Source organism: Hibiscus syriacus, unplaced genomic scaffold, assembly GCF_006381635.1.
Source record: "Hibiscus syriacus cultivar Baekdansim isolate YM2019G1 unplaced genomic scaffold, ASM638163v2 tig00110710_pilon, whole genome shotgun sequence".
Lineage (NCBI taxonomy): Eukaryota > Viridiplantae > Streptophyta > Magnoliopsida > Malvales > Malvaceae > Hibiscus > Hibiscus syriacus.
The window spans coordinates 140,425-160,684 of NW_024062832.1; the positions used below are offsets into that span (position 1 = coordinate 140,425).

General features: G+C 33.8%; 2 protein-coding genes and 1 pseudogene across 5 annotated transcripts; 2 read left to right on the forward strand and 1 right to left on the reverse strand.

The window, feature by feature from the left end:
• The first annotated feature begins 1,087 nt into the window (after positions 1-1,087).
• On the forward strand, positions 1,088-15,951 carry LOC120138861 (YTH domain-containing protein ECT2-like). Of its 4 annotated transcripts, XM_039154256.1 has the most exons (8): positions 1,088-1,192; positions 1,755-1,831; positions 2,313-2,682; positions 13,976-14,178; positions 14,330-14,899; positions 14,990-15,202; positions 15,300-15,446; positions 15,521-15,951. In XM_039154256.1, the coding sequence occupies exons 1-8, from the start codon at positions 1,177-1,179 to the stop codon at positions 15,713-15,715; spliced, it is 1,791 nt and encodes a 596-aa protein (XP_039010187.1). In that variant the 5' UTR covers positions 1,088-1,176; the 3' UTR covers positions 15,716-15,951. The 4 variants fall into 4 exon arrangements, with proteins under 4 accessions (XP_039010187.1, XP_039010189.1, XP_039010186.1 ...); XM_039154258.1 differs by lacking the exon at positions 2,313-2,682 and having other exon boundaries at positions 13,624-14,178; XM_039154255.1 differs by lacking the exons at positions 1,088-1,192; positions 1,755-1,831; positions 2,313-2,682 and adding exons at positions 12,599-12,793; positions 13,366-13,442 and having other exon boundaries at positions 13,624-14,178.
• On the forward strand, positions 2,688-5,388 carry LOC120138853 (YTH domain-containing protein ECT3-like). Its single transcript, XM_039154249.1, is given in 9 exon segments — positions 2,688-2,774; positions 3,029-3,420; positions 3,422-3,587; positions 3,682-3,894; positions 3,983-4,052; positions 4,055-4,128; positions 4,279-4,495; positions 4,616-4,695; positions 5,305-5,388. Coding segments are annotated over 9 exon segments (1,332 nt in total). The 5' UTR covers positions 2,688-2,738.
• LOC120138862 lies at positions 5,772-7,665 on the reverse strand (annotated as a pseudogene).
• Positions 15,952-20,260: the final 4,309 nt, after the last annotated feature.

The window sequence follows — 20,260 nt, forward strand, 5'->3', positions numbered from 1 at the left end:
TCATATATTGGGTCGGGTGAAACCCTTATTTGGTCGGGTCTCGGGTGGAGGTTTTTTGTTCTCGGGTGGGTCATGTGGACCAAAAACCCGACCCAACCAAACCTATACCCATCCCTAAGTGAAGCTAGGCCATACTTGCTTTTTAACTCACTTGATGGGGCCTAAAGTTAATGACCATCCCAGCTAAAGCTTCAACAAAGTTAAAATCAAATCAACAATCCCAAGCCCACAGTATTTATTTTTAAAATTAAAATCATCTAAAATTCGAACCTATATTTCAAGATCAAATTCATTTCAATTAAAGCTCAAACATATTTAAATTAGAATTAATAGTAAAGTATTAGTGGTTCCCTAACAATAGGGTGGTTGTTTTGTTAAGTCTCTTAATTATTAAAAGTTATAAATGGTCCTTACACCGTAGGACGTTGTTTTGTTGACTCCTTTTACTATTAAAAGTTTCAAAATGGTCACATAATTATTCATATTCCAAACTCATCATTTTCTGTTAAAAAATTGACGGTCATCTGAGATGGACATTAATTTGTTAATAAAGATATAATAAAATTTGATCCCATAATCGTTTTAGTTGTATTTGTGCATTGAGTTTTCGTTACATTATGTCGTCAAGCCAGTGATTGAAAATTATGCTGGTGAACTAGTGCTAGAAAGCGACGACAATACCAGTAGATATCATTAAAATATAATTTCATCATATCACTATCAACATATTAGCGTCAAATTTAGGATGTCAATTTTTAACAAAAAATACGATTTTGGAACATATGAATAGTGGATGATAATATTGTAACTTTTAATAATTGGATGACTCAACAAAATAATATTTAAAAAAAATAATTTTATAACTTTTAATAATCAAATAACTCAATATAACAACATCATATAGTCGGAGACAAATTATATACCAAAACAAAAAATATGAAATCATTCTCATTTAAAAAATTGAACACAACCAAAACAAAATCTAGTATATATCCCTAAACTTACTTCATTTAAGACCACTCTCTCTGTAGGCTACTTGGGTTTTTGGCGGGTACCCTTTTCTTCAAGGCCACGCCATTTATATCTACTTTCCTTTCTAGGGTTTTTCTTTCTTTCTCCTCCATTTTCTCGGGTTTTACTTTCTCTCACTAAATCTATACCCCTTGCTCGGTGACCATGGCCACAGTTGAGAGTATCCTCGCTAACTTCACATATCTGGGTGTTGCTTTGTTTTCTGTGTGTGTAGATTTGTTGATATTTCCTTTTGTTGCCCTTCTTTGTGATTTATTTTTAGTTAGATTAACTTAGTTATTTCTTTTTTTTGGAATGATGTTTGGTGCGTATTGATCTTTTTTATGGAAGATTTTGAATTTCATGCTTTGAATGTATTTTTATTTGGATCTTTGCTATTGAAAATTTATGCTTTTAGGTGGGTTTTAGTAGAGGTCACTAAAAGGTTCCTTTTAAAAATGTCTCTGCTTAATTTCAATCTTCTTTGTCCATTATTTCCCCCCATATTTTATAGGTTTGGATGGTGGTTTTTGAGCTTACGTATTTGATTGTGTTAGCTTTGGATCTTTGCTTGTTTTCTTTGTATATATAGATAAATTACTTTATGGTTTATATGGTTTTGATAGCTTGAAGTTGTAGTTTGTTAGTTGCTTTAAGTGATGCTTTGGATATTGTTAAACATTTGTAGAGCACAATTTTTGAATTTCCGGTTTCGTTTTAATCCTTTACTTCTACATTCTCAGAAGCTGCAGATTCAGTAGAGAGTTTGTCTCTGAATTCGCAAGCCAAGACCAAGAAAGTTCCCGAGCCTGTCAAGAAGGTAGTACTTAGACTATGAGATGCTCATTTATTGTTGTCTGGTAAAAGTTTTACTTTTTATTAGTTAGATTAGTTGGTTGTTTTTTTTTATAATAAAACTAAAGATTAGTTGGTTGTCGAATGTATTAGATTTTTGCAACTCGAGCTGTGAATGTTACATGTGCTTCTTGCATACTTGTATAATTTCATATTGTCGAGAGCCCTTTTTGTTGGGTACCGTGTACCATAACACAAGATTACTATGTTGAAAGTGGTGAGGACTGATGAGATGATGCATAATCTTTCAGAGATAAATGAATATCTGCTGTAGTGAGTATCACCATAGGTTTAGGCAGAAGGCTAATGCTTTCTTGAAGTTGCTCAGAAACTTATCATTGACATTTTGGTTTTTGCATAATGGCCTGTCCACAACATTTAAGTGGCATTGTATTGTGTTTTTGAGCTTGCTAACATTTGCATTTTTGGGATAATTTAATTGACAGGATTTTGACAGTGATAATGGCTCTTACATGTACCCACAAACTTATGGTTATGTGCCATATGGGGTGTACTCCAGGCCCAGTTCACCTCTTCCTCCTATGGGACATGATGGTCAGCTACATGCACTTCAGGAATACTATTATCCAAGTGCTTATTACCAAGCACCTCTGCAAACTAGTCAAACAAATACTTCTCAAAGGGACATATCAACTTCAGATGTATCTGACCAAGCTTCCTTATCCAATAAAAATACAGGAAATTTGAGCACTATAGCAAGCGGTGGGGGTTTGAGTGGCAATAATGGATCAGAGTCACTAAAATCAACTTCCAAAGGCTCCTCTCTAAATCCCAATGCTTCCTATAATAGAGTAGGCCATCAGGATTCAACATTTAGCTATGATGGGGTCCAGCCTACTCCTTGGTTAGATATGTCAATATCTTCTAATGGGCAATCGAAATATACGGTAAATAGTCAATTCTCTTCATAATTAAAACAAAAAAAACTTTTGTCTGGTTGGAATGGGAATTTTCATCCTTTCCTCATACCATAGATTGATCCTTGCTTTATAGATATCTGGATTCTAACCCATACACGCACTAGCACAGGTTCAAAGTTAGCCCAAATATAATTATAGACATACCAAGTTATGTAGATAGATATAAGATTTGTGTGGTTCATTGCTGGTTGAGCTCATTTGTTCTAATGATCTGAATGCAGAATTTCCACAATGGACGGCCATCATCAGGTGCAGCCCAAGCATTTGGATACCTGAACCACATGTACCCTAACATGGCCTACTGTCACTATGGAGATACCATTAGAGGGGGTTCTGGTTTCGGATCATATGGCTACTATAACTGGAAGAAGGGGCAAAGTTTCTATAATGTTGGTAACAACAACAAATATAATGGTCATGGTTATGGAAAACATAATATGGATGGTTTAAATGAGCTGAACAAAGGACCTAGAGTAAAAGGGTGTAAGAACAAGGATGGTACAAAACTAGCTATTGAAGACCAGAACCTTCCACTGACTGATAGCAATAAGAACAGTGTTTATCTTGTGCCAGATATGGAGCAGTATAATAAGGAAGATTTTCCTGAGAGTATTCAAATGCAAAGTTTTTGTCATTAAATCTTACAGTGAGGATGATGTCCACAAAAGCGTCAAATACAATGTGTGGGCCAGTACATCTAATGGCAACAAGAAACTTGATGCAGCATTCCGTGAGGCCAAGGATAAGTCTGATGCCTGTCCTGTTTTTCTATTGTTCTCAGTGAGTATAATAAATGCTACCAAATGTCGGCTAGGACTTCTGTTAACTGAGTATATGATTTGCCTGATTTTTACTTACCTGAACCCTTTTTCAGGTTAATACCAGTGGGCAATTTGTTGGAGTAGCAGAGATGGTTGGCCAAGTTGATTTTAACAATACTGTAGAATATTGGCAGCAAGACAAGTGGACTGGTTGCTTCCCTGTGAAGTGGCACATCATTAAGGATGTGCCAAACATTGCACTGAGGCACATAACACTTGAGAACAATGAGAACAAGCCCGTCACTAATAGTAGGGACACCCAGGAGGTATTCTCCCTCTGTGTGTTTGATGTGTTATTTCTGCGTTTTAGGTATATCCATCATTCTCATTACAAAATGGTTTGTGCTTCTGTAGGTTTATTTTGAGCAGGGGGTTCAAATTCTCAAAATCTTTAAGGATCATTCCAGCAAGACATGCATTCTTGATGATTTGAATTTTATGAGGCTCGTCAAAAGACAATCCAAGAGAAAAAGGCTAAGCATCAGTTGTTGCAAAAAAAAGTATATCCGACTCCTGATTAAATCTTGTTCCCAGATTTTGTTTCTTCCCCACTTATTTAACATACTTTCATGCTATTTTTTCATATGAAATCTTATAGATAGTTTGCATAAACTATTTAAATATTAACTGCTTTTATTCTTCCTAAACAGATTTTGAGGGGGGGACCTAATGATTCTGTTGTGATTGACAAAGAAAACGTGACAATAGAAAAAAACACTTTGGAAAAACCTGTAGGGGAAGCCTTGATAAAAGAGCCAACTGTTGTATCAACAGAGGTGGTAAAGGCTAATGGAGATGGGAAACCTATAGAAGAGAATGGATCAGTTACAGCAACTGACGGTTGCCACAAATCAATTTCTGTTGCAAGTGCATGCTAATTGGCTTCTTGGATTCGGAAGTAGTGTTGTACTTTTGGTTGGTTATTGACAAGCTAGCTGCTTCAAATCAGGCATTTTGAGTCTCTGATTGACTGGGACTGATCTGTAGCTGGGGAGGTAGGATTGAGAGATACCTTTCAGCATTTCCTTGTAGGCAAAATAGCAATTAGCAACATAGTGAAACTGAATGTGACTGCTGAATAGCATGAAGTTTTCCTTTTTGTTTTTTCCTTTCATTTCTCATCTGTTCTTTTTCCTAGTAAGTGAGAGAATATGAATTAGTCTTGTTTGCATTTGATGATGGTGTTGGTTTTTGTTAACATTTCTAGTATAGGGAAGTGAAAGACTAGTATTCGAGAGTTGTACTGTTCTTGTTCACAATCTATAATTTATGGGGTGTAATAAACTTATTGTGTGAGAAATAAGCGAGCAATGTGTAATTCACTATGTTCTTCCGGTATTTATCCATTTGAAACTAGAAATAATGCATCAGCTGAATTGTTAATGCTCATTTACTTTAACATTTTATCTACTGTTCTTTCGGTATTAGTCATTTAGACAATCTCTGTCACCATTGATTCCGACTCTATAGTCGTTGAACTTTTGGATCTGCGGCGAACATTTGAGTTCTAGCAGGTAAGTCGCAGCAAGAGGAAATTTGGACCAGCTTTTACCCTGCATAAGCTCATCAGTGGCTAAGCTAAAGCATTATCAAGGTTTGCACTATTCTTTTTTACTGGTAACTGATTTGAGCATTGGTAATTGTTGTTTCTGTTTTTACCTTTAAATACTTTGTAGGTGTTTGAGATTTTGGAGGAATTGGTAAAGGTTCTGAAAATACCAGTATTCATGATGATGAGCAACCGGGTACTGGTTCTGTGATTATTAATTCTCTCGTATGGTTAAAGTACCTCCATGGAGACGATTGAAAACCTGTTTTCAGGTTCTTCAAATTGAATACTAAAGTTAAGTAGGCTATCTATTTCACAGATTATTGTGTTAAGTGATCTAGAATTAAGACAGAAAGATCAATAACTGCTATAAATGCATTGTTAACAACTCGAGGAAGCATCTTTATATTATTATGTATGAATGGTTGAATCTTGGGAAGATTTTTTTCGTTGTCAGATGTCATATTTCAGATTAAGGAACTCTAGATATAAGTTATGTTGTTTTCCTGTATTCACTGAGCATGACAACATCAGCCATTGTCAAGGATAATGAGCTTTAACTAAAACATTTAGCCATACAACAAAAATTGCTACCGAAAAGGGACATCAAAAAGGCCTGTTTTCCGACATTACATCAAAAAGACCTGTTGTACGGCATTCTTTCTAGAGTGAATCTAAGTTGGAACAATATTGAAGCTTTCATCCTCAACTTCAGTCCACAACAAAGAAGCGAGGGCTACAATTATAATCAAAAAGAGACCAAAGAACATTTTATAAGCCGTCTTCTTACTTACTTTCTCGTTTTGGAACTCGAGAATTTCTTTCTTGTTCACTGGAACACCACCATTGGTCCCTTGGACATCAAGCTCGGCAGGACTGTCATCAGTTGATGATACAGATTCACCATCAGTATAAGAACGGGCTTTTCCTTTGACATCATTGTTCGTACCATACCAATAACTATTGTTGTCTGTGTATCGTTTCCCGGAGTAATCCGAGCTCAAACCATTAGGATCTTGAAGAGAATGGATGAGCCTCCTCGGAGTCGTAAAGAGGTTGTCTACGTTAATCCGAGAACGAGACCTCTGAAGCACAAAAAGTAGCAATGCAAGTACAGTTTTAAACAAACAGATAATAGAGCAAAAGCTAAATAAACAATGTAGTCTTTTTACCTGAGGGCTGGGAGTGGCACTTCTTGGTAACCCACTTTTAGGACTAATATTCAAGAATCCTGAAAATTCCTTGGTGAACTCGGTACCATGATTGCTGCGAAGGTCGGAAGGTGAATCACAAACGGAACCTCCTTGAGCAACCGCAGAGAACAAACCATCTTTAAGCGATACATCTACACCTCCATTTTCATAACTCCAAAGCTTCCGATTCACACTCTTTTGATCATATTCCATGTTGCAAGAAATTTGAGTCATTGAAATCGGCGACTCAAGAAAAGAATCGTATTCCATAAAGGAATCAAGTGTCTGTGATTCAGGTGAGGCGGTTGCTGCAGATTCATCGCTAGTTGCGACTATGTTCCTCCTACGGCTGTGGTCCCTCCTACCGAAATTCGATCCAGTAACTGAACCACAACTGTTCTCAAATTTCAACCCTTCCTCTTGTGCTATTTTCTTTGCAGTTTGAGAAGCCTCATAAGCAGCCCCTTTAACATAAGCCATCTGATCAGATTGACACTTCTCCATCTCTTCTATAATCAACTCTACCTCAGAGTATATGCTCCTCGGATCCAACCATTCATCAAGAAATTATCATTGTATCGCTGAAAACCGTTTCTGAGAATTACCTTCTGCAAGCCCAGCATTCGATATTCTCAACCCAGATTTTATTAACAATCTAGCATATGCTTCGACAATCAATGCATTGCTTAGCTAAAGCCATAACTAGCCCCATATGTGCATTTGCCTGAATAGACGTATCCTCCAAAGCACCAGCTACATTTTGACAGACATTGTTGACCATCTCATCGGAAGCATACCGCCAGTTATCGGACTCTACGAGTGCCTTCAAGCAAAGGGCAGAGCCGGAACTCAAGCTCTCTTGGGAAGCCAAAAGAGATTCCGAAAGAGGCTTACAAAGTGAGTGGATGATATGCCTCTTCTTATCCTCCGGAGTGGTTGGATCAATTCCATATCTTGCAATTGCAGGAACCACCTTCGAACAGGCTTGTTGTAGAGGAAAAGAACCTGCACTCGAAGCTAATGTCTTGATAATGGTGGACATTATACTGTCAATCTGAGGAACAATCTTCACACCATGAACACGAGCAAGAACTTCATAGAGTGAAATAGTGTATTCGCCCGACACGAACCCGGTTTCTTTGGTCTCCGAAACTTGAGCAAGGAAGACCGGTATCTCCTTCGAATCCAAGTCTCTCACATATGATTTCAGTGCCTTCATTGCCGATTTTCGACTATCAGAATCTTTATCAAGATTTGCCAATTCTCCGTAATATCGGGCTAAGATTTCTACCCATCATTTACCTGTAAAACACAGAACAAGATAAGCCATCTAACTAAAAGGTCCAAAAGAACAGAAGGAAAACCCCCAGAAAACCTGAGAAAAATACAATAAACCAGAAATCACACTCGTTCCTCAGAAAATCCACTAACTAGTTGAACAAAAACAAAGAAAAAAACCTAAGTTTTAAAGTTATGATTTTCCACTAGTTTCCTACGTTTTCCTATGAACTGAAAACAAAATCAAACATTCTTGATCTGGAGTGATAAAACAATTAAAAAAGGAAAAGAAATATATGAAAAGAGTAGCTCAGTTTTTGCTCAATAACTACAAAAATGAACTAAAATTACGACAAAAAAAATAACAAGAAAAGGAACCAACCTTTCAGTTTCTTCTCTCTCTCCTCAGTCTTCTTCTTCACTTGGCAAGCAAAGCACTTCTCTCTCTAGTTTCTAACTAAAGGTTGAATCTTGAAACATATACGAAAGAAGTTTCAAAGTGAACCCAATAAATTTAAATTTTGGGGTTTTCAGTATTTTTAGGGTTTACGTATTTCGGTGGATATTATAATAAGATATCACGTGACAACCTTAATATATAGTTAAAAAGATGTTTCTAATTTTATTAGTATTTAAATAAAAAAAATTATCAAAAACGTTATTATTCTACTGATTTTGTTATTTTTTATATTAATTTTATTATTGTAGGGTATTTTATCAAAAATTTAAAAAACATTGATATTTTAAATATAAATAATAATATTTTAAATAATTTTTTATCAATTTATTATTTAAATAATAACAAAACTGATAACATCTTTTTTAATATAGATTAAAAGTGTCGTAACGTAAAAATTCTCGATATTCTAAGGATTTAATTTTTCTTTCTTTTATTTTCAATTCTTGTTATTTAATTTTGAATTTATTTGGGTCAGATCCCGCCGTATTTTAAGGGGCTGTCTGAAAACAGATATAGGGATTTCGCCTTTTTACGTTGAAATTCAAATTCTTTTGTCGAAATACCACCTCTGTCCCTAATTGTGTGGGTCCCACAGTGCAAAGTTGAGCCGTTCTGACGGTTATGCCCTTCTTTTAAAAGATCTCCCGGACAAGTAGATATGTCCAAATTTACAATCCACTCTTCTTTGTCTTTTTTTCCTTTAAATCAAATTCAAATTTATTATAAATAATAATTGAATTACGTGGTAAAAAATTTGATATTTAATAAAGTTTTGAGTTTGAATTTTTATGTATGTAAATTTTTTTTGTTAGAATATTTATACACCAAAATTATACGTATGATGTGGATCGATTTAAATTAATTAAGGTAAACGCTCATAACGAAAAGAACAACAACAAAAAATCAAATTTATTAATTTCTTCATTCTTTTAGAATATTATAGAAATGTAACCTCCATTCAAATTTTAAATATTGAAATAAATTCCGTTAGATTTATTTTTTTTAATAAATAATTTTGGAAGGAGTTACATGTACAATTATAAATATAGTTAGAAAAATATATTTAATAATTGTAATTTGTTTTTTATAATAATAATAATATTAGGTATAGTAAAACTTTTCGAGTTTTTAGTAAGTTAAATGAGCTACTTATGTATGATTTGAAAGTTTATGAGTAACTTAAAAATAATATATTCAATTTTTATTTCAAATAAAATTATAATAATATTACTATTCATATGTTATTTTAAAAAAAATATATAATATAAGATTTTCATGTATTTAAGGTTCATGTTCGAACTTGAGTTTAAGCTTCGATTGAGTTAAGTCTAAGAATGGTTCGAGTTCAAGTTTATTTTTAGCTTGAGTCGAACATCAATTTTTGTTTCCGAAACGAGCTTAAAAATTTTAAGCTTGCGAGCCTTCGAATCAAGTCGAGCTTCAATTTTTATTTTGAGTTTGAGTTAAACTTAACAATGTTAAGCTTCAGAGTTTTCAAGTCGAATTGAACTAAACCTAAATTGTCGAGTCAAGTTGAACACAACATTACTCAAACTCGATTCAACTCGTTTATAGTCCTACCAGTGACTATGAGGTTCTTGTATTTTTATAAAAAAATTTTTTTAATTTCTTTTACATCACATGCGGTCTTTAAATCTAAAAAATAAATAATTATTGTCTCGTTTTAAACTAGTAAAAATCGTGATATATCATTGCAGTATTAAACTATTGGGCCATTAAATTATAATTAAATAAAAATTACTAACACATACAGTTAAAAAAATATTTAAACTGATCTTACGTATAAAGGTGACAATTAGAACATTCGAATCAAATTTGAGTTGAATTAAATTTAAATTAAATAATAATGGAGTCGATTTTATAGTTTGTTATATAAATCAAATTATTTCGATTTAAAATAATAATAAATGGTTGGAATTAAATACGAAAATATTCGAATTCATTTTTTAAAAAATCAATAGTGTCTCGCTTACATGTGGTGGCGGTTCATGTGATGAGGCAAGGTTAGTTTGGGCATTTCGTATGTTGTGTTTCCAGGGAGGCAAAATAATTTTGAGTTCCCGCGCCTTATTGTCGGGTTCTTCTCAGATTCAATTCAAAAGTTTGAGAAATAGACGCACAGAGAGAGAGAGTACTATCGGACACCTGCAAATAGTCGAGAAAATAACTCTTCATTGATTATTGTTTTTTTAATTGAAAGATTATAATTAAAAATTAAAATTTTAAAAGGATCAAAATATAATTTTATTATTATATTAAGAAATAAATTATCTTCAACGTTTGAATAAATGGTTATTTTACTTTTTTTTTTTTAGAGAATTTTAGCCTCTAACGATCTCAAAGAGAATTTACGTCTCTAATGTTTTAGTTTTTTGTCAAAACAGACCATGTTGGATGAAACACCATTAGTTGATTATCAGGATGTGACACGTATTATTTAATAAAAGAATTTAACGGCGATTACGGTCCAAACATCTCTTGAAGTCATTGTCATTGTTGTTTCTTTGGAAACAACCGATTGCATTATTTTCTAAACTTTGCTTACTTAAAAATTAATAACTCTTAACATACAATTCGAAATCGAGCACCGTTTGTTTTAAAATAAACCAGATTTTCCTAAGATTATATAAATATAAGGTTCCCTTCCTAATTTATCTTGTGGAATTTTTGGTGATGTTTCAAAGTTATTGCCAGAGCTATTTTATAAGAAATTCAACGCCACATTTCCTGACCTTCCATCGCTACAAAATTATATCTTCTAAAATACAGATCAAAATTGATCTTCATTTGTTCTGAATATAACTAGACTGGCAGGTAATTATAAAGATGTACGAATCACTCCCTAATTATTTTTGTGTAATTTTTGACAATTTCTTAAGCTAATATTTTAGTTTTATTTTAATCATCTAAACGTGCTTTTTCACATAAAGACATATAACATGCATACATTATCACACGATAATTATATTTATGATTTATCTAGAAGCATAAGAGAGCTACATGATACCATCTTGATGGAAGTACATAAACAAAGCTTATTGACTTAGCTCTCTATCACTTTCTCTTTTCCTTCTGCTTTTGAAGTTTCACCACCTTCCGTCACTTCAAACTATGGAATGCTAAAAATGGATTGACGTAAGAAGTGATCGTAAAAGAATATATGGTTTGAATCGAATGAACATGATAAACAAAGGAGATTATTGTTCAAGAAAATTTTAAGAAATGAGAGCAAAAATGAAGACTTCAACGAGAAAAAAGGATGACTTGATCGTTTGTGATGAAAAATTACATTGCAAGGGATGAGCATGGGTCCGATTGGGTCAGATTTTTGGTCCACTCGACCTGATCCGAGAACAATGACTCTTCCACTCGAAATCCGACCGACCTTCATAATATATATCTTCCATCCGACCCGACTTTTTGAAATAAAATTCGAACCCAACCCTACTTGAAATAATAAAAAAAATATTATTTTTATTCAAGAAAAAACAATGATTTAATTGAAAAAAATAATATATATAGGGTCATTATTGTAATCGTTTCTAAATATATAAGGTAAAATTATATTTTTTCGGGTCGGGTCGGATATTTTTCACCCTAAACCCGAATCCGACCCGACCCGAACACCACATTTTTAAAAATCCAACCCAACCCCTCTTATAATTGTTATATTCCCTAATACCCATTACCAAGATTAACATTTTTTGAGTTAAGTACATTTTTAACCCCTCTTTAAATCTTTATAATTGTTATACTTATTCCCTAATTCACATGTTTAATTGTTTATTGACCCGTTTATTTTTTTTCTTTAATTGTAATTAAGTCTTCACTCACATAATTAATGATATTTCAGCCTTTTTAAATTCTTTAATTTAATTTATCTTTTTCTGTTTGTTATCTTCTATTGACATTTTTAGTTATTTAATTTTGTTACCCATTTACTCTTTTTATATCCTACAATTTATATTCGGGTTTGGTTCAAATGATAAATAACTTGATATCGCTTAAACATGTCTCGAGTTTAAGTCATTGTGTATGTAAAACGCTGGGAAACTCACTCACCAAAACCAGGTGTGTGACTCGGGTCAGTCCAGACATAAATTTACATAATTTATTTACACATAATACATTATAAAGACATAATTTATTTGAAAAAAACATTTGAAAGGCTTTGGCCCAATACGAAAATAAATCCAAAATTACACAGATCAAAAGAGAAAAAAGCCCCCAGTCACAACAGTTGTAAAAGAAAAGAAAGACTGTATTCAGTTCACCACTTGAAATAGAAAAATCCAGATTTGGAAACGGAGCCAAGGAGGAATTTGAATCACCGTTTTTCCATTTTTGGTGATTACCCCAATGGCCAAAAACAAATCCATCAATTTTTTTTAGTTTAATTTAAAATTCAACAAAAAAAAAAGGAATTTTTTTTAGTCCCCAGTGTGTGTGTAACTGTGTATATTCTTAAACCTTTCGCGGCTCTCTCCTCCACGCCTTCGTTTCTCTTCCTTAACTTTCCAACACTAGGGTTTTTGTTCTTTTCTCTTCTCTTCTCTTCACCTTCTCTCTCTACCTCCTTTTGCTTTATCTCTCTAAATCTCCACCCTTGATCTCTCTGGTCATGGCCACTCCTGATCGTATCCTTGCTAACTTTACACCTCTGGGTATGCTTTGGTCTTTTGTAGATTAGTGTTTATTGGTTTTTTGAAAGAACGTCTCTTTTGTTCTCAAGGATTTGCTGCTTGTTTTGAAGTTTTCAACTTATTGATTAAAGGGCTTTTCCTTTTTTATAAGTTTATTAAAAAGATTGTTATTTTTGCTGTGATTTGTGTTAAATTTCAGCTTTTATGGATTTTAGTTTGATTGTTTTTGAAGTTCATGAATTTGAATATATTTTTATATTTGGATCTTTGCATTTGAAATATTTATGTGATGTTCTAGCAGGGTATATATGTTTCCTTTTCCTTTATTTTAAGGTTTGGCTCAAGTTTTTCATCTTTTATAGATCTGGATTTGATGTTGTTTGAAGCTTATGATTTGGAATCTGTTTTCTTATTTGGATCTTTGATTGTTGGTGTTTGTTTATAGGCATAAATAAATGTGATATTGATAGCTTGAGGTCGTGTTTTATTTTGTTTCTTTAAGTGATGTACTTTGGATATATTTGAACTTTTTTGTACAGTTTAATTGTTATGTTCTCTGTTCTGTTTTCATCCTTTACTTCCTACAATTACAGAAGTTGCAGATTCTCTGGAGAACTTGTCTCTGGATTCACAAGCCAAGACTACAAAAGTCCCTGAGCCTATCAAGAAGGTAGTAAATAGATTTTGAGTTTCATATGATTCGATCTTATCTTGATAAAATATTACTTGTTCTTTGTAAGATTAGTTGGTTATCGGTGTTGTTTGATTCTATCGATTTGCTTTGGGATCTATTATGGTTGCATGTTAAGATGAGTATGTATGTATTTGATGTTCTTTATTTCTATTGACAGGATTTCTACGGTGATAATGGCTCTTACGTGTACCCGCAAACTTACGGTTACATGTCATATGCTCCTTATTCTATTCCCAGTCCACCTCTTCCTGCTATGGGACATGAGGGTCAGCTACATGCTTTGCAGGAGTACTATTATCCAAGTTCGTACTACCAACCATTTCCGCAGGCGAGCCAAGCCAATGCTTCTCAGGTTGATGCTTCGAGTTTCGGTGTAGCTGATCAAGCTTCTTTATCTGTTGAATCAAACAAAGGAAATTCAAGCACTATAGTAAGTGGTGGTTCGGGGTCATTAAAATCAACTTTCAAGAGTTCCTCTCTAAATCCGAATGCATTCTATAAAGGAGGAGGCTTGCCAACAGGCAATCTATCTCAAGGTTATCAGGACCCGAGATTTAGCTATGATGGGATTCAGTCGCCAATTCCATGGTTAGATATGTCCATGTCTCCTAATGGGCAATCCGAACATGCCGCAAATGGTGGGTTCTCTTCTTATACGAACAACCTGTCATCTGGCCGGAATCAGAACCTTCATGCTTTCCCTCATGCCATGGTATGTTTCAAACTGTTTAGTTGCTTGCACAAGCAAGGACACAAAAGTCGCAATAGTAATTGATAGGTTGACTCAGTGTATAGATATAAGATTACTTGTTTTGCTTTTCTCATCGCGGATTGACCTAATTGTTCTAATGATCTGACTGCAGAATATGCACAATGCAAGACCCGCATCAGGTGTAGGCCAAGCATTTGGATACATGAATCACATGTACCCCAACAATATGACCTATGGTTACAGTAACCCCATTCAAGGTGGTTCTGGTTTTGGATCATATGGTTATGATGCCCAAAAGAAAGGACTTGGGTGGTATAATGATGGTAACAATAACAAATCTAGGTTCCGTGGTTATGGGAAAGAGAATATCGATGGTTTCAATGAGCTTAACAAAGGACCCAGAGTAAAAGGGTATAAGAATGAGGATGGTTCTGGAACTGCAACACTAGCTGTCAAAGATCAGAACCTTCCACAGACTAAGAGTAATGATGAAAACATTGTACCTCTCGTCCCTGATATGGAACAGTACAATAAAGAAGATTTTCCCGAGAGTTATTCAGATGCTAAGTTTTTTGTGATTAAATCCTATAGCGAGGATGATGTCCACAAAAGCATCAAATACAATGTGTGGGCCAGTACATCTAATGGCAACAAGAAACTTGATGCTGCATTCCGTGAGGCCAAGAAGTCTGATGGTTGTCCTGTGTTTCTACTGTTTTCGGTGAGTATGATCACATTACAATCTGCTGTCTTGATTTACTGGGTAAATGATTAGCTTGATTCTTACCAAGTTTGCATCATTTTTTTCCAGGTTAATACCAGTGGACAATTCGTTGGATTAGCAGAAATGACGGGTCCGGTTGACTTTAACAAAACTGTAGAATACTGGCAACAAGACAAGTGGACTGGTTGCTTCCCTGTGAAGTGGCACATCATTAAGGATGTTCCGAACACTTCGTTTAGGCACATAATCCTTAAGAACAATGAGAACAAGCCTGTCACTAATAGTAGAGACACCCAAGAGGTACTCTTATCTCTGTGTATGTATGCATGTGCGAGTGTGATATTTCTTCTTTCGTTATTTTTATCCTTCATCGTAAATCGGTTGGTGGCTGCTGTAGGTTAATTTTGAGCAAGGGATTCAAATCCTCAAAATCTTTAAGGAACATTCCAGCAAGACATGCATTCTCGATGATTTTGAATTCTACGAGAATCGTCAAAAGATCATCCAAGAGAAAAAGGTCAAGCATCGTCTTTTACAGAATCAGGTACATCCAACTCACTTAAGATGTTTTCCGTAACTTATACTACATAGAATTTGATCGATGGCTTGCATACACAGGTCTTGAACGGGGAGCCTAATGATGATGCTGTAACTGATAACAAAGAAACTGCAGCTGTAGCAAAGGAGACTTCGGAAAGGTCAACGGCTGCATCGGCAGCGAACAGAGACGTGAAAGCCGCAGAAGAGAATGGATCAATCGCTGCAACCGAAGATGGCCCTGTGAAACCGGTTTGCGTGGCGAGTGCTTGCTGAATTTGGGAACAGGGGTTGTAGTTTTGGTTTGGGACTGGTCTTTGTAACTTATTCCTTAGAATGTAGGAATAGGTTAAAAGCATCTTACAGAATGAAAACCATTACGGGCAGAATGTAATTTGCTCATTTGCCTTGTCTTTCCTTTTCGGTCATTTTCATTTTGTTTTTCCCTCTTGTTTTTCTTAATGAGAAAGTTGATAGTGAAATGCCGATTTTACCTTTTGTTTGCAGTATTACATGGCTTTGTCTTTCGCTCTGTTTCTAACCAATTTTGTCATTTTCTTACTCCAATTGACGGGAAGTTTTACTGTGACACCTTAATATAAGACTAAAATAAGGTGTTATCGGTTTTGTTATTTAATAACAAAACCGGTAAAAAATTACTTAAAACATTATTATTTTTACTTAAAACATCAATTTTTTTAACATATCTGGTAAAAGTGTCCAACAATAACAAAAACGGTAGAAAAAATAACAAAACCGATAGCGTTTTATCAAATCTGGTAAAACGCTCAATAATAACAAAACCGATAGCGTCTTATAATGTTTCCGATCATTTTTTACCGGTTTTGTTATTTAAATAATAACAAAACCAATAATACCTTTTTTTTAATTGTATATTAAGGTTGTCACACTAGATCATTTCCCCTCGTTGACTATTAAGCATGATATTTCAAATATAATTAAAGGTGAACTACATAAACATTCGTTGAAATACGAGTTTCTTTTTTCAGTGAATAAATTTTTATTTCTCAGTAATGAAGTTTTAAAGTTAATAAATGTTTATTGACGTTATCGTTTTATAATAAATTGGTATTAGATTATTTTATAACAAATTGGTTATTCGATCATTTTATAATAATCCGAAAATTCTGAATCAAACAATTGAGGGTTGGCTCGAAGTAGTGAGATAGAGATTAAAGTATTCTGGGTTTGGTAGGTGAGGATTTGGATCTTAATGTAGAGGTTTAGGAGCCCAATTAGTAGGCCCAACGAGTGTTTTGAACGGGGGTTTTGATGGAGAGGACTTAAAGATGTAACTTACCAATTAGAAGAGGAAAATCTTTCTTTGGTTGTTATATTAGTATTCTCATGGAGAAATTATTATATGAATCCGATTCATCACGTTATCCGTAGTTTCAGTTAATAAGATCTATTTATCTCAAAATAACTTTCAAATAACTATCCAAAGTGAAGATTCACTTTGAAAAAAAATAAGATGGGTGGATTTTATTGTCCGGGGCCACAAATGACGTGATGAGCGAGATTCATCTAATAATTTTTCCTTGATGTGGGTCGTAGAGGAAAAATAATCAAGAGGTGATCTCACTTCTCTGCCTTCTCCACTTTTTTTCTTCTTCTTTTTTCATTATTCTCTTCGTCTCTAATCTTGAAACTTGTAGCCATTAAAGTAAATTGGTAAGGTAAGAATCATCCCCTTCACATCTTAAGCTCCAAGATGAGAAGTGAGTCTTTATGTTTCGGAGTTGGTGATTATTAGGGTTTTGGTAGGGTTTAACATATAAGAGTGCGTATAGGAGTTTGAGAGTTGTGAGTGATATTTTACCCTCATTCATCCTTCCTTAATGTATAAGAACTTATTCTCTTGCTTAATACCTAATGAAAGAAGTGAGAGTGCATTCTCAAACTATGGTTAAGGAGAAAGTTCAAAGAAGGATAAAAAAACTTCATTCTTATTATTTTAGCTTAAGATAATGTATCGTAAATACATAAATTTATTGTGTCTGTTTGATGCGTAAACTATGTGTATGATTCTTACGATAAACATTATTACAAATGTTATAAATTGATGCATGAGAAGTACTAATGACCTTAGATATTAATTTGAGGGTGATATTGACTTATTAAAGTTAAGTTAGGGTGAATTTTCAGACTTAAAGGGATTAAGTATGCATTATGGTATAAAAATTGCTCTTGTAATATCGAACCCTTCGAATATCATCATAAAATTTGAGTATTTTAGAAATAGAGTCATCGATATCAACTCATCTAATATCGATATTTGTTTATCCGATGTCCTATAAAAATTTATTCATATTTCGGTTACTATTTATGTAGTTTACCTTAATTTGATAAGTAAATTTTTAAACATATAAAATACAAGGGTCTGTTTGTTTGGCTGTAATTGGTTTTCTGAAAAACCAATTCCAGAAAACCAATTCCAAAAAACCAATTACAATGTTCAGATGTTGCATTGTAAAATATTTTACACTGTTTGGTTAGTTTTCCTGAAAACAATTTACGAAATCTTTTTTTTTTTTGTAAAATGTATATATTTTTATATTTTTCTTGTTATTTACATTTTATTTTTTAATTTATTTTATAAAATTGTATTTTATAAAATTTTGAAATGAAATGTTTTATTTGTATAAGTACATGAAATTAAATTTGTAGAAAATATACTAATTATGTTGATTGTGTTATAAATACACAATTTTAGGTTTGAAGTATTCATTATACTTTATATATTAGCATTTTTTAAATTAAATTTTAACTCATAATTAATATCATATGTAGGTTAAATTAATATAATGTTGATAATGTATTAAAATATATTATCAAAGTATATAATTAAAATTACATCATTATTAAAACAACAACAATAATAATATTTTGAAAGTGTTTAATTAAAACTACACCACATTAAGATGGGTTCACAATAACAAGGTCGGAACCCTCGACTTGGTGCTGACACACTTGAAATTCAGACCAAGTCTTGCCACTGAAGCAGTGGCTTGTTGGCAACAAGCCATCACACTTAACAATACCCATATGATATAAAAGAGGCAAGGCCTAATTTACAAGCCCTCCATACCAGAACAGAAAGACTATGCAAAAAATATGCCCCCAAGAAAACGCTATAACTACCAATACATAATAATAGAATGTGACCACTCCAACAAGTTCTACCTGCAGCACTTTAACAAATGATGATACCAAGCCATTGATGCCGGAGCATGGACCGTTAAGCAACTCCACTATCTTCAGACTGCCCAGCCAAAATGAGTTTAGATCAGCCATTCAGTTATAAATTAGATGATTAGTTAGGTAGACATATTTTCACATAAAGGATAAACGAGGTAAACCTGATTAAAACAGAACATCCAACTGAAATTGTATAAAAGTTTTCTTATGCCAAAATGAACCAAATATGAGGTACAAGGTTTCAAACCTATCAAGGCTGCAAAGGGTGTTGAGCTCTTGTGCAGGACAATCACGAAGTGGAAGCACGACAGGAATCTCCCATCTTGAATCGACATATGATCAAATCACATAGGTAGTGAATTATAATGAGAACTCAAAGAGCAAGTAATTGTGAATAAATATGTAGGTTAACAGTGCAGGAGGAGGGTTTGAGGTCATGGGACTACTGCTCCCAAGCATGCCTATTTCACCCCATGGAGAAAGGTACTAGGGATGTATTATTGTTACTAACCAGAACATATAAAACTAGTTTATTATGAATATAAAATGATCGTTTACAGATCTCCAAGTTATAACCAGCAATGACAACTAATGACCAAGGTTAGTCACTTGGTGAGTTTTAATGCCAAATACAGGACATCACAAGATCTTATATTCCTTCTTTCTTTCTTTTAACAGTTTCACATCTCCATTGTTTCATCATAAATGTTCCAAATGATAGTTTTATTAGAATTTAGTTAACCTAAAGCTAAAGTTCATATTAAGTTTTAGCTTTTACCTAAAGCTAAAGTTCATATTACGTTTAAGCTTTTACCTAAGTTAAAGTGGATGTAATTTATGTCAATAAAAATGGAATACTAGTAGCTCAAAATCAAGCTGTCAAACAATCAAAACATAGATCCACATAACTGAACGTACCCATAAACAGAATAGAATTAAAAGAAACACGGAACTTACAAGTCGGCGATAACAACCGGACTCCGCTTTGCGAGCGAGAAGAATCCGGCGAATGGTAATCTGGAAATGGTTTAGACTCTAAAAGCTGAGTTCCCCTAAAAGATGAGTTCGACCTCCTAAATGGTAATCTGGAAAGCATATGGATACCAGTAAACAACGAAAAATACAGAAAATTCATAACCAGGAAACTATAAATGGTAATAAAAATGGGTTTTAAGAACCAAAAAGATCCCAGATGAAATGTCGACCTCGGTGGTTACCGAATCAATCACCACATACAGAGGGAAAATGGCAGTGCGATTGGTACCTTTTAAAGAGATTTACCCTTGGAAATCAAGGAGAAAAAGCAAAAGGGGAGGAAGAGCATTAGGGATTCGAAATATTACCTTGGAATCCTAGAGCTCCTCCCTTGATTTTGCTGGAAAAAATCTGCTGATTTTGTTGTTGGTGAGAAGAAGATGGTGATAGTTGATCGAAGAATGAAGGAGATCAAAGACAAAGAAAAATGGGAGGCAGTTGGCTCGTAAAATGAATTCCCGATTTTTCCATGATAACCAAAGGAATTTTTTTACGTTGACTGTAATTGATTTTACATTGATCAAAGGATTTTACTGGAACCAAACACGAAAATTGAGGAAAAAT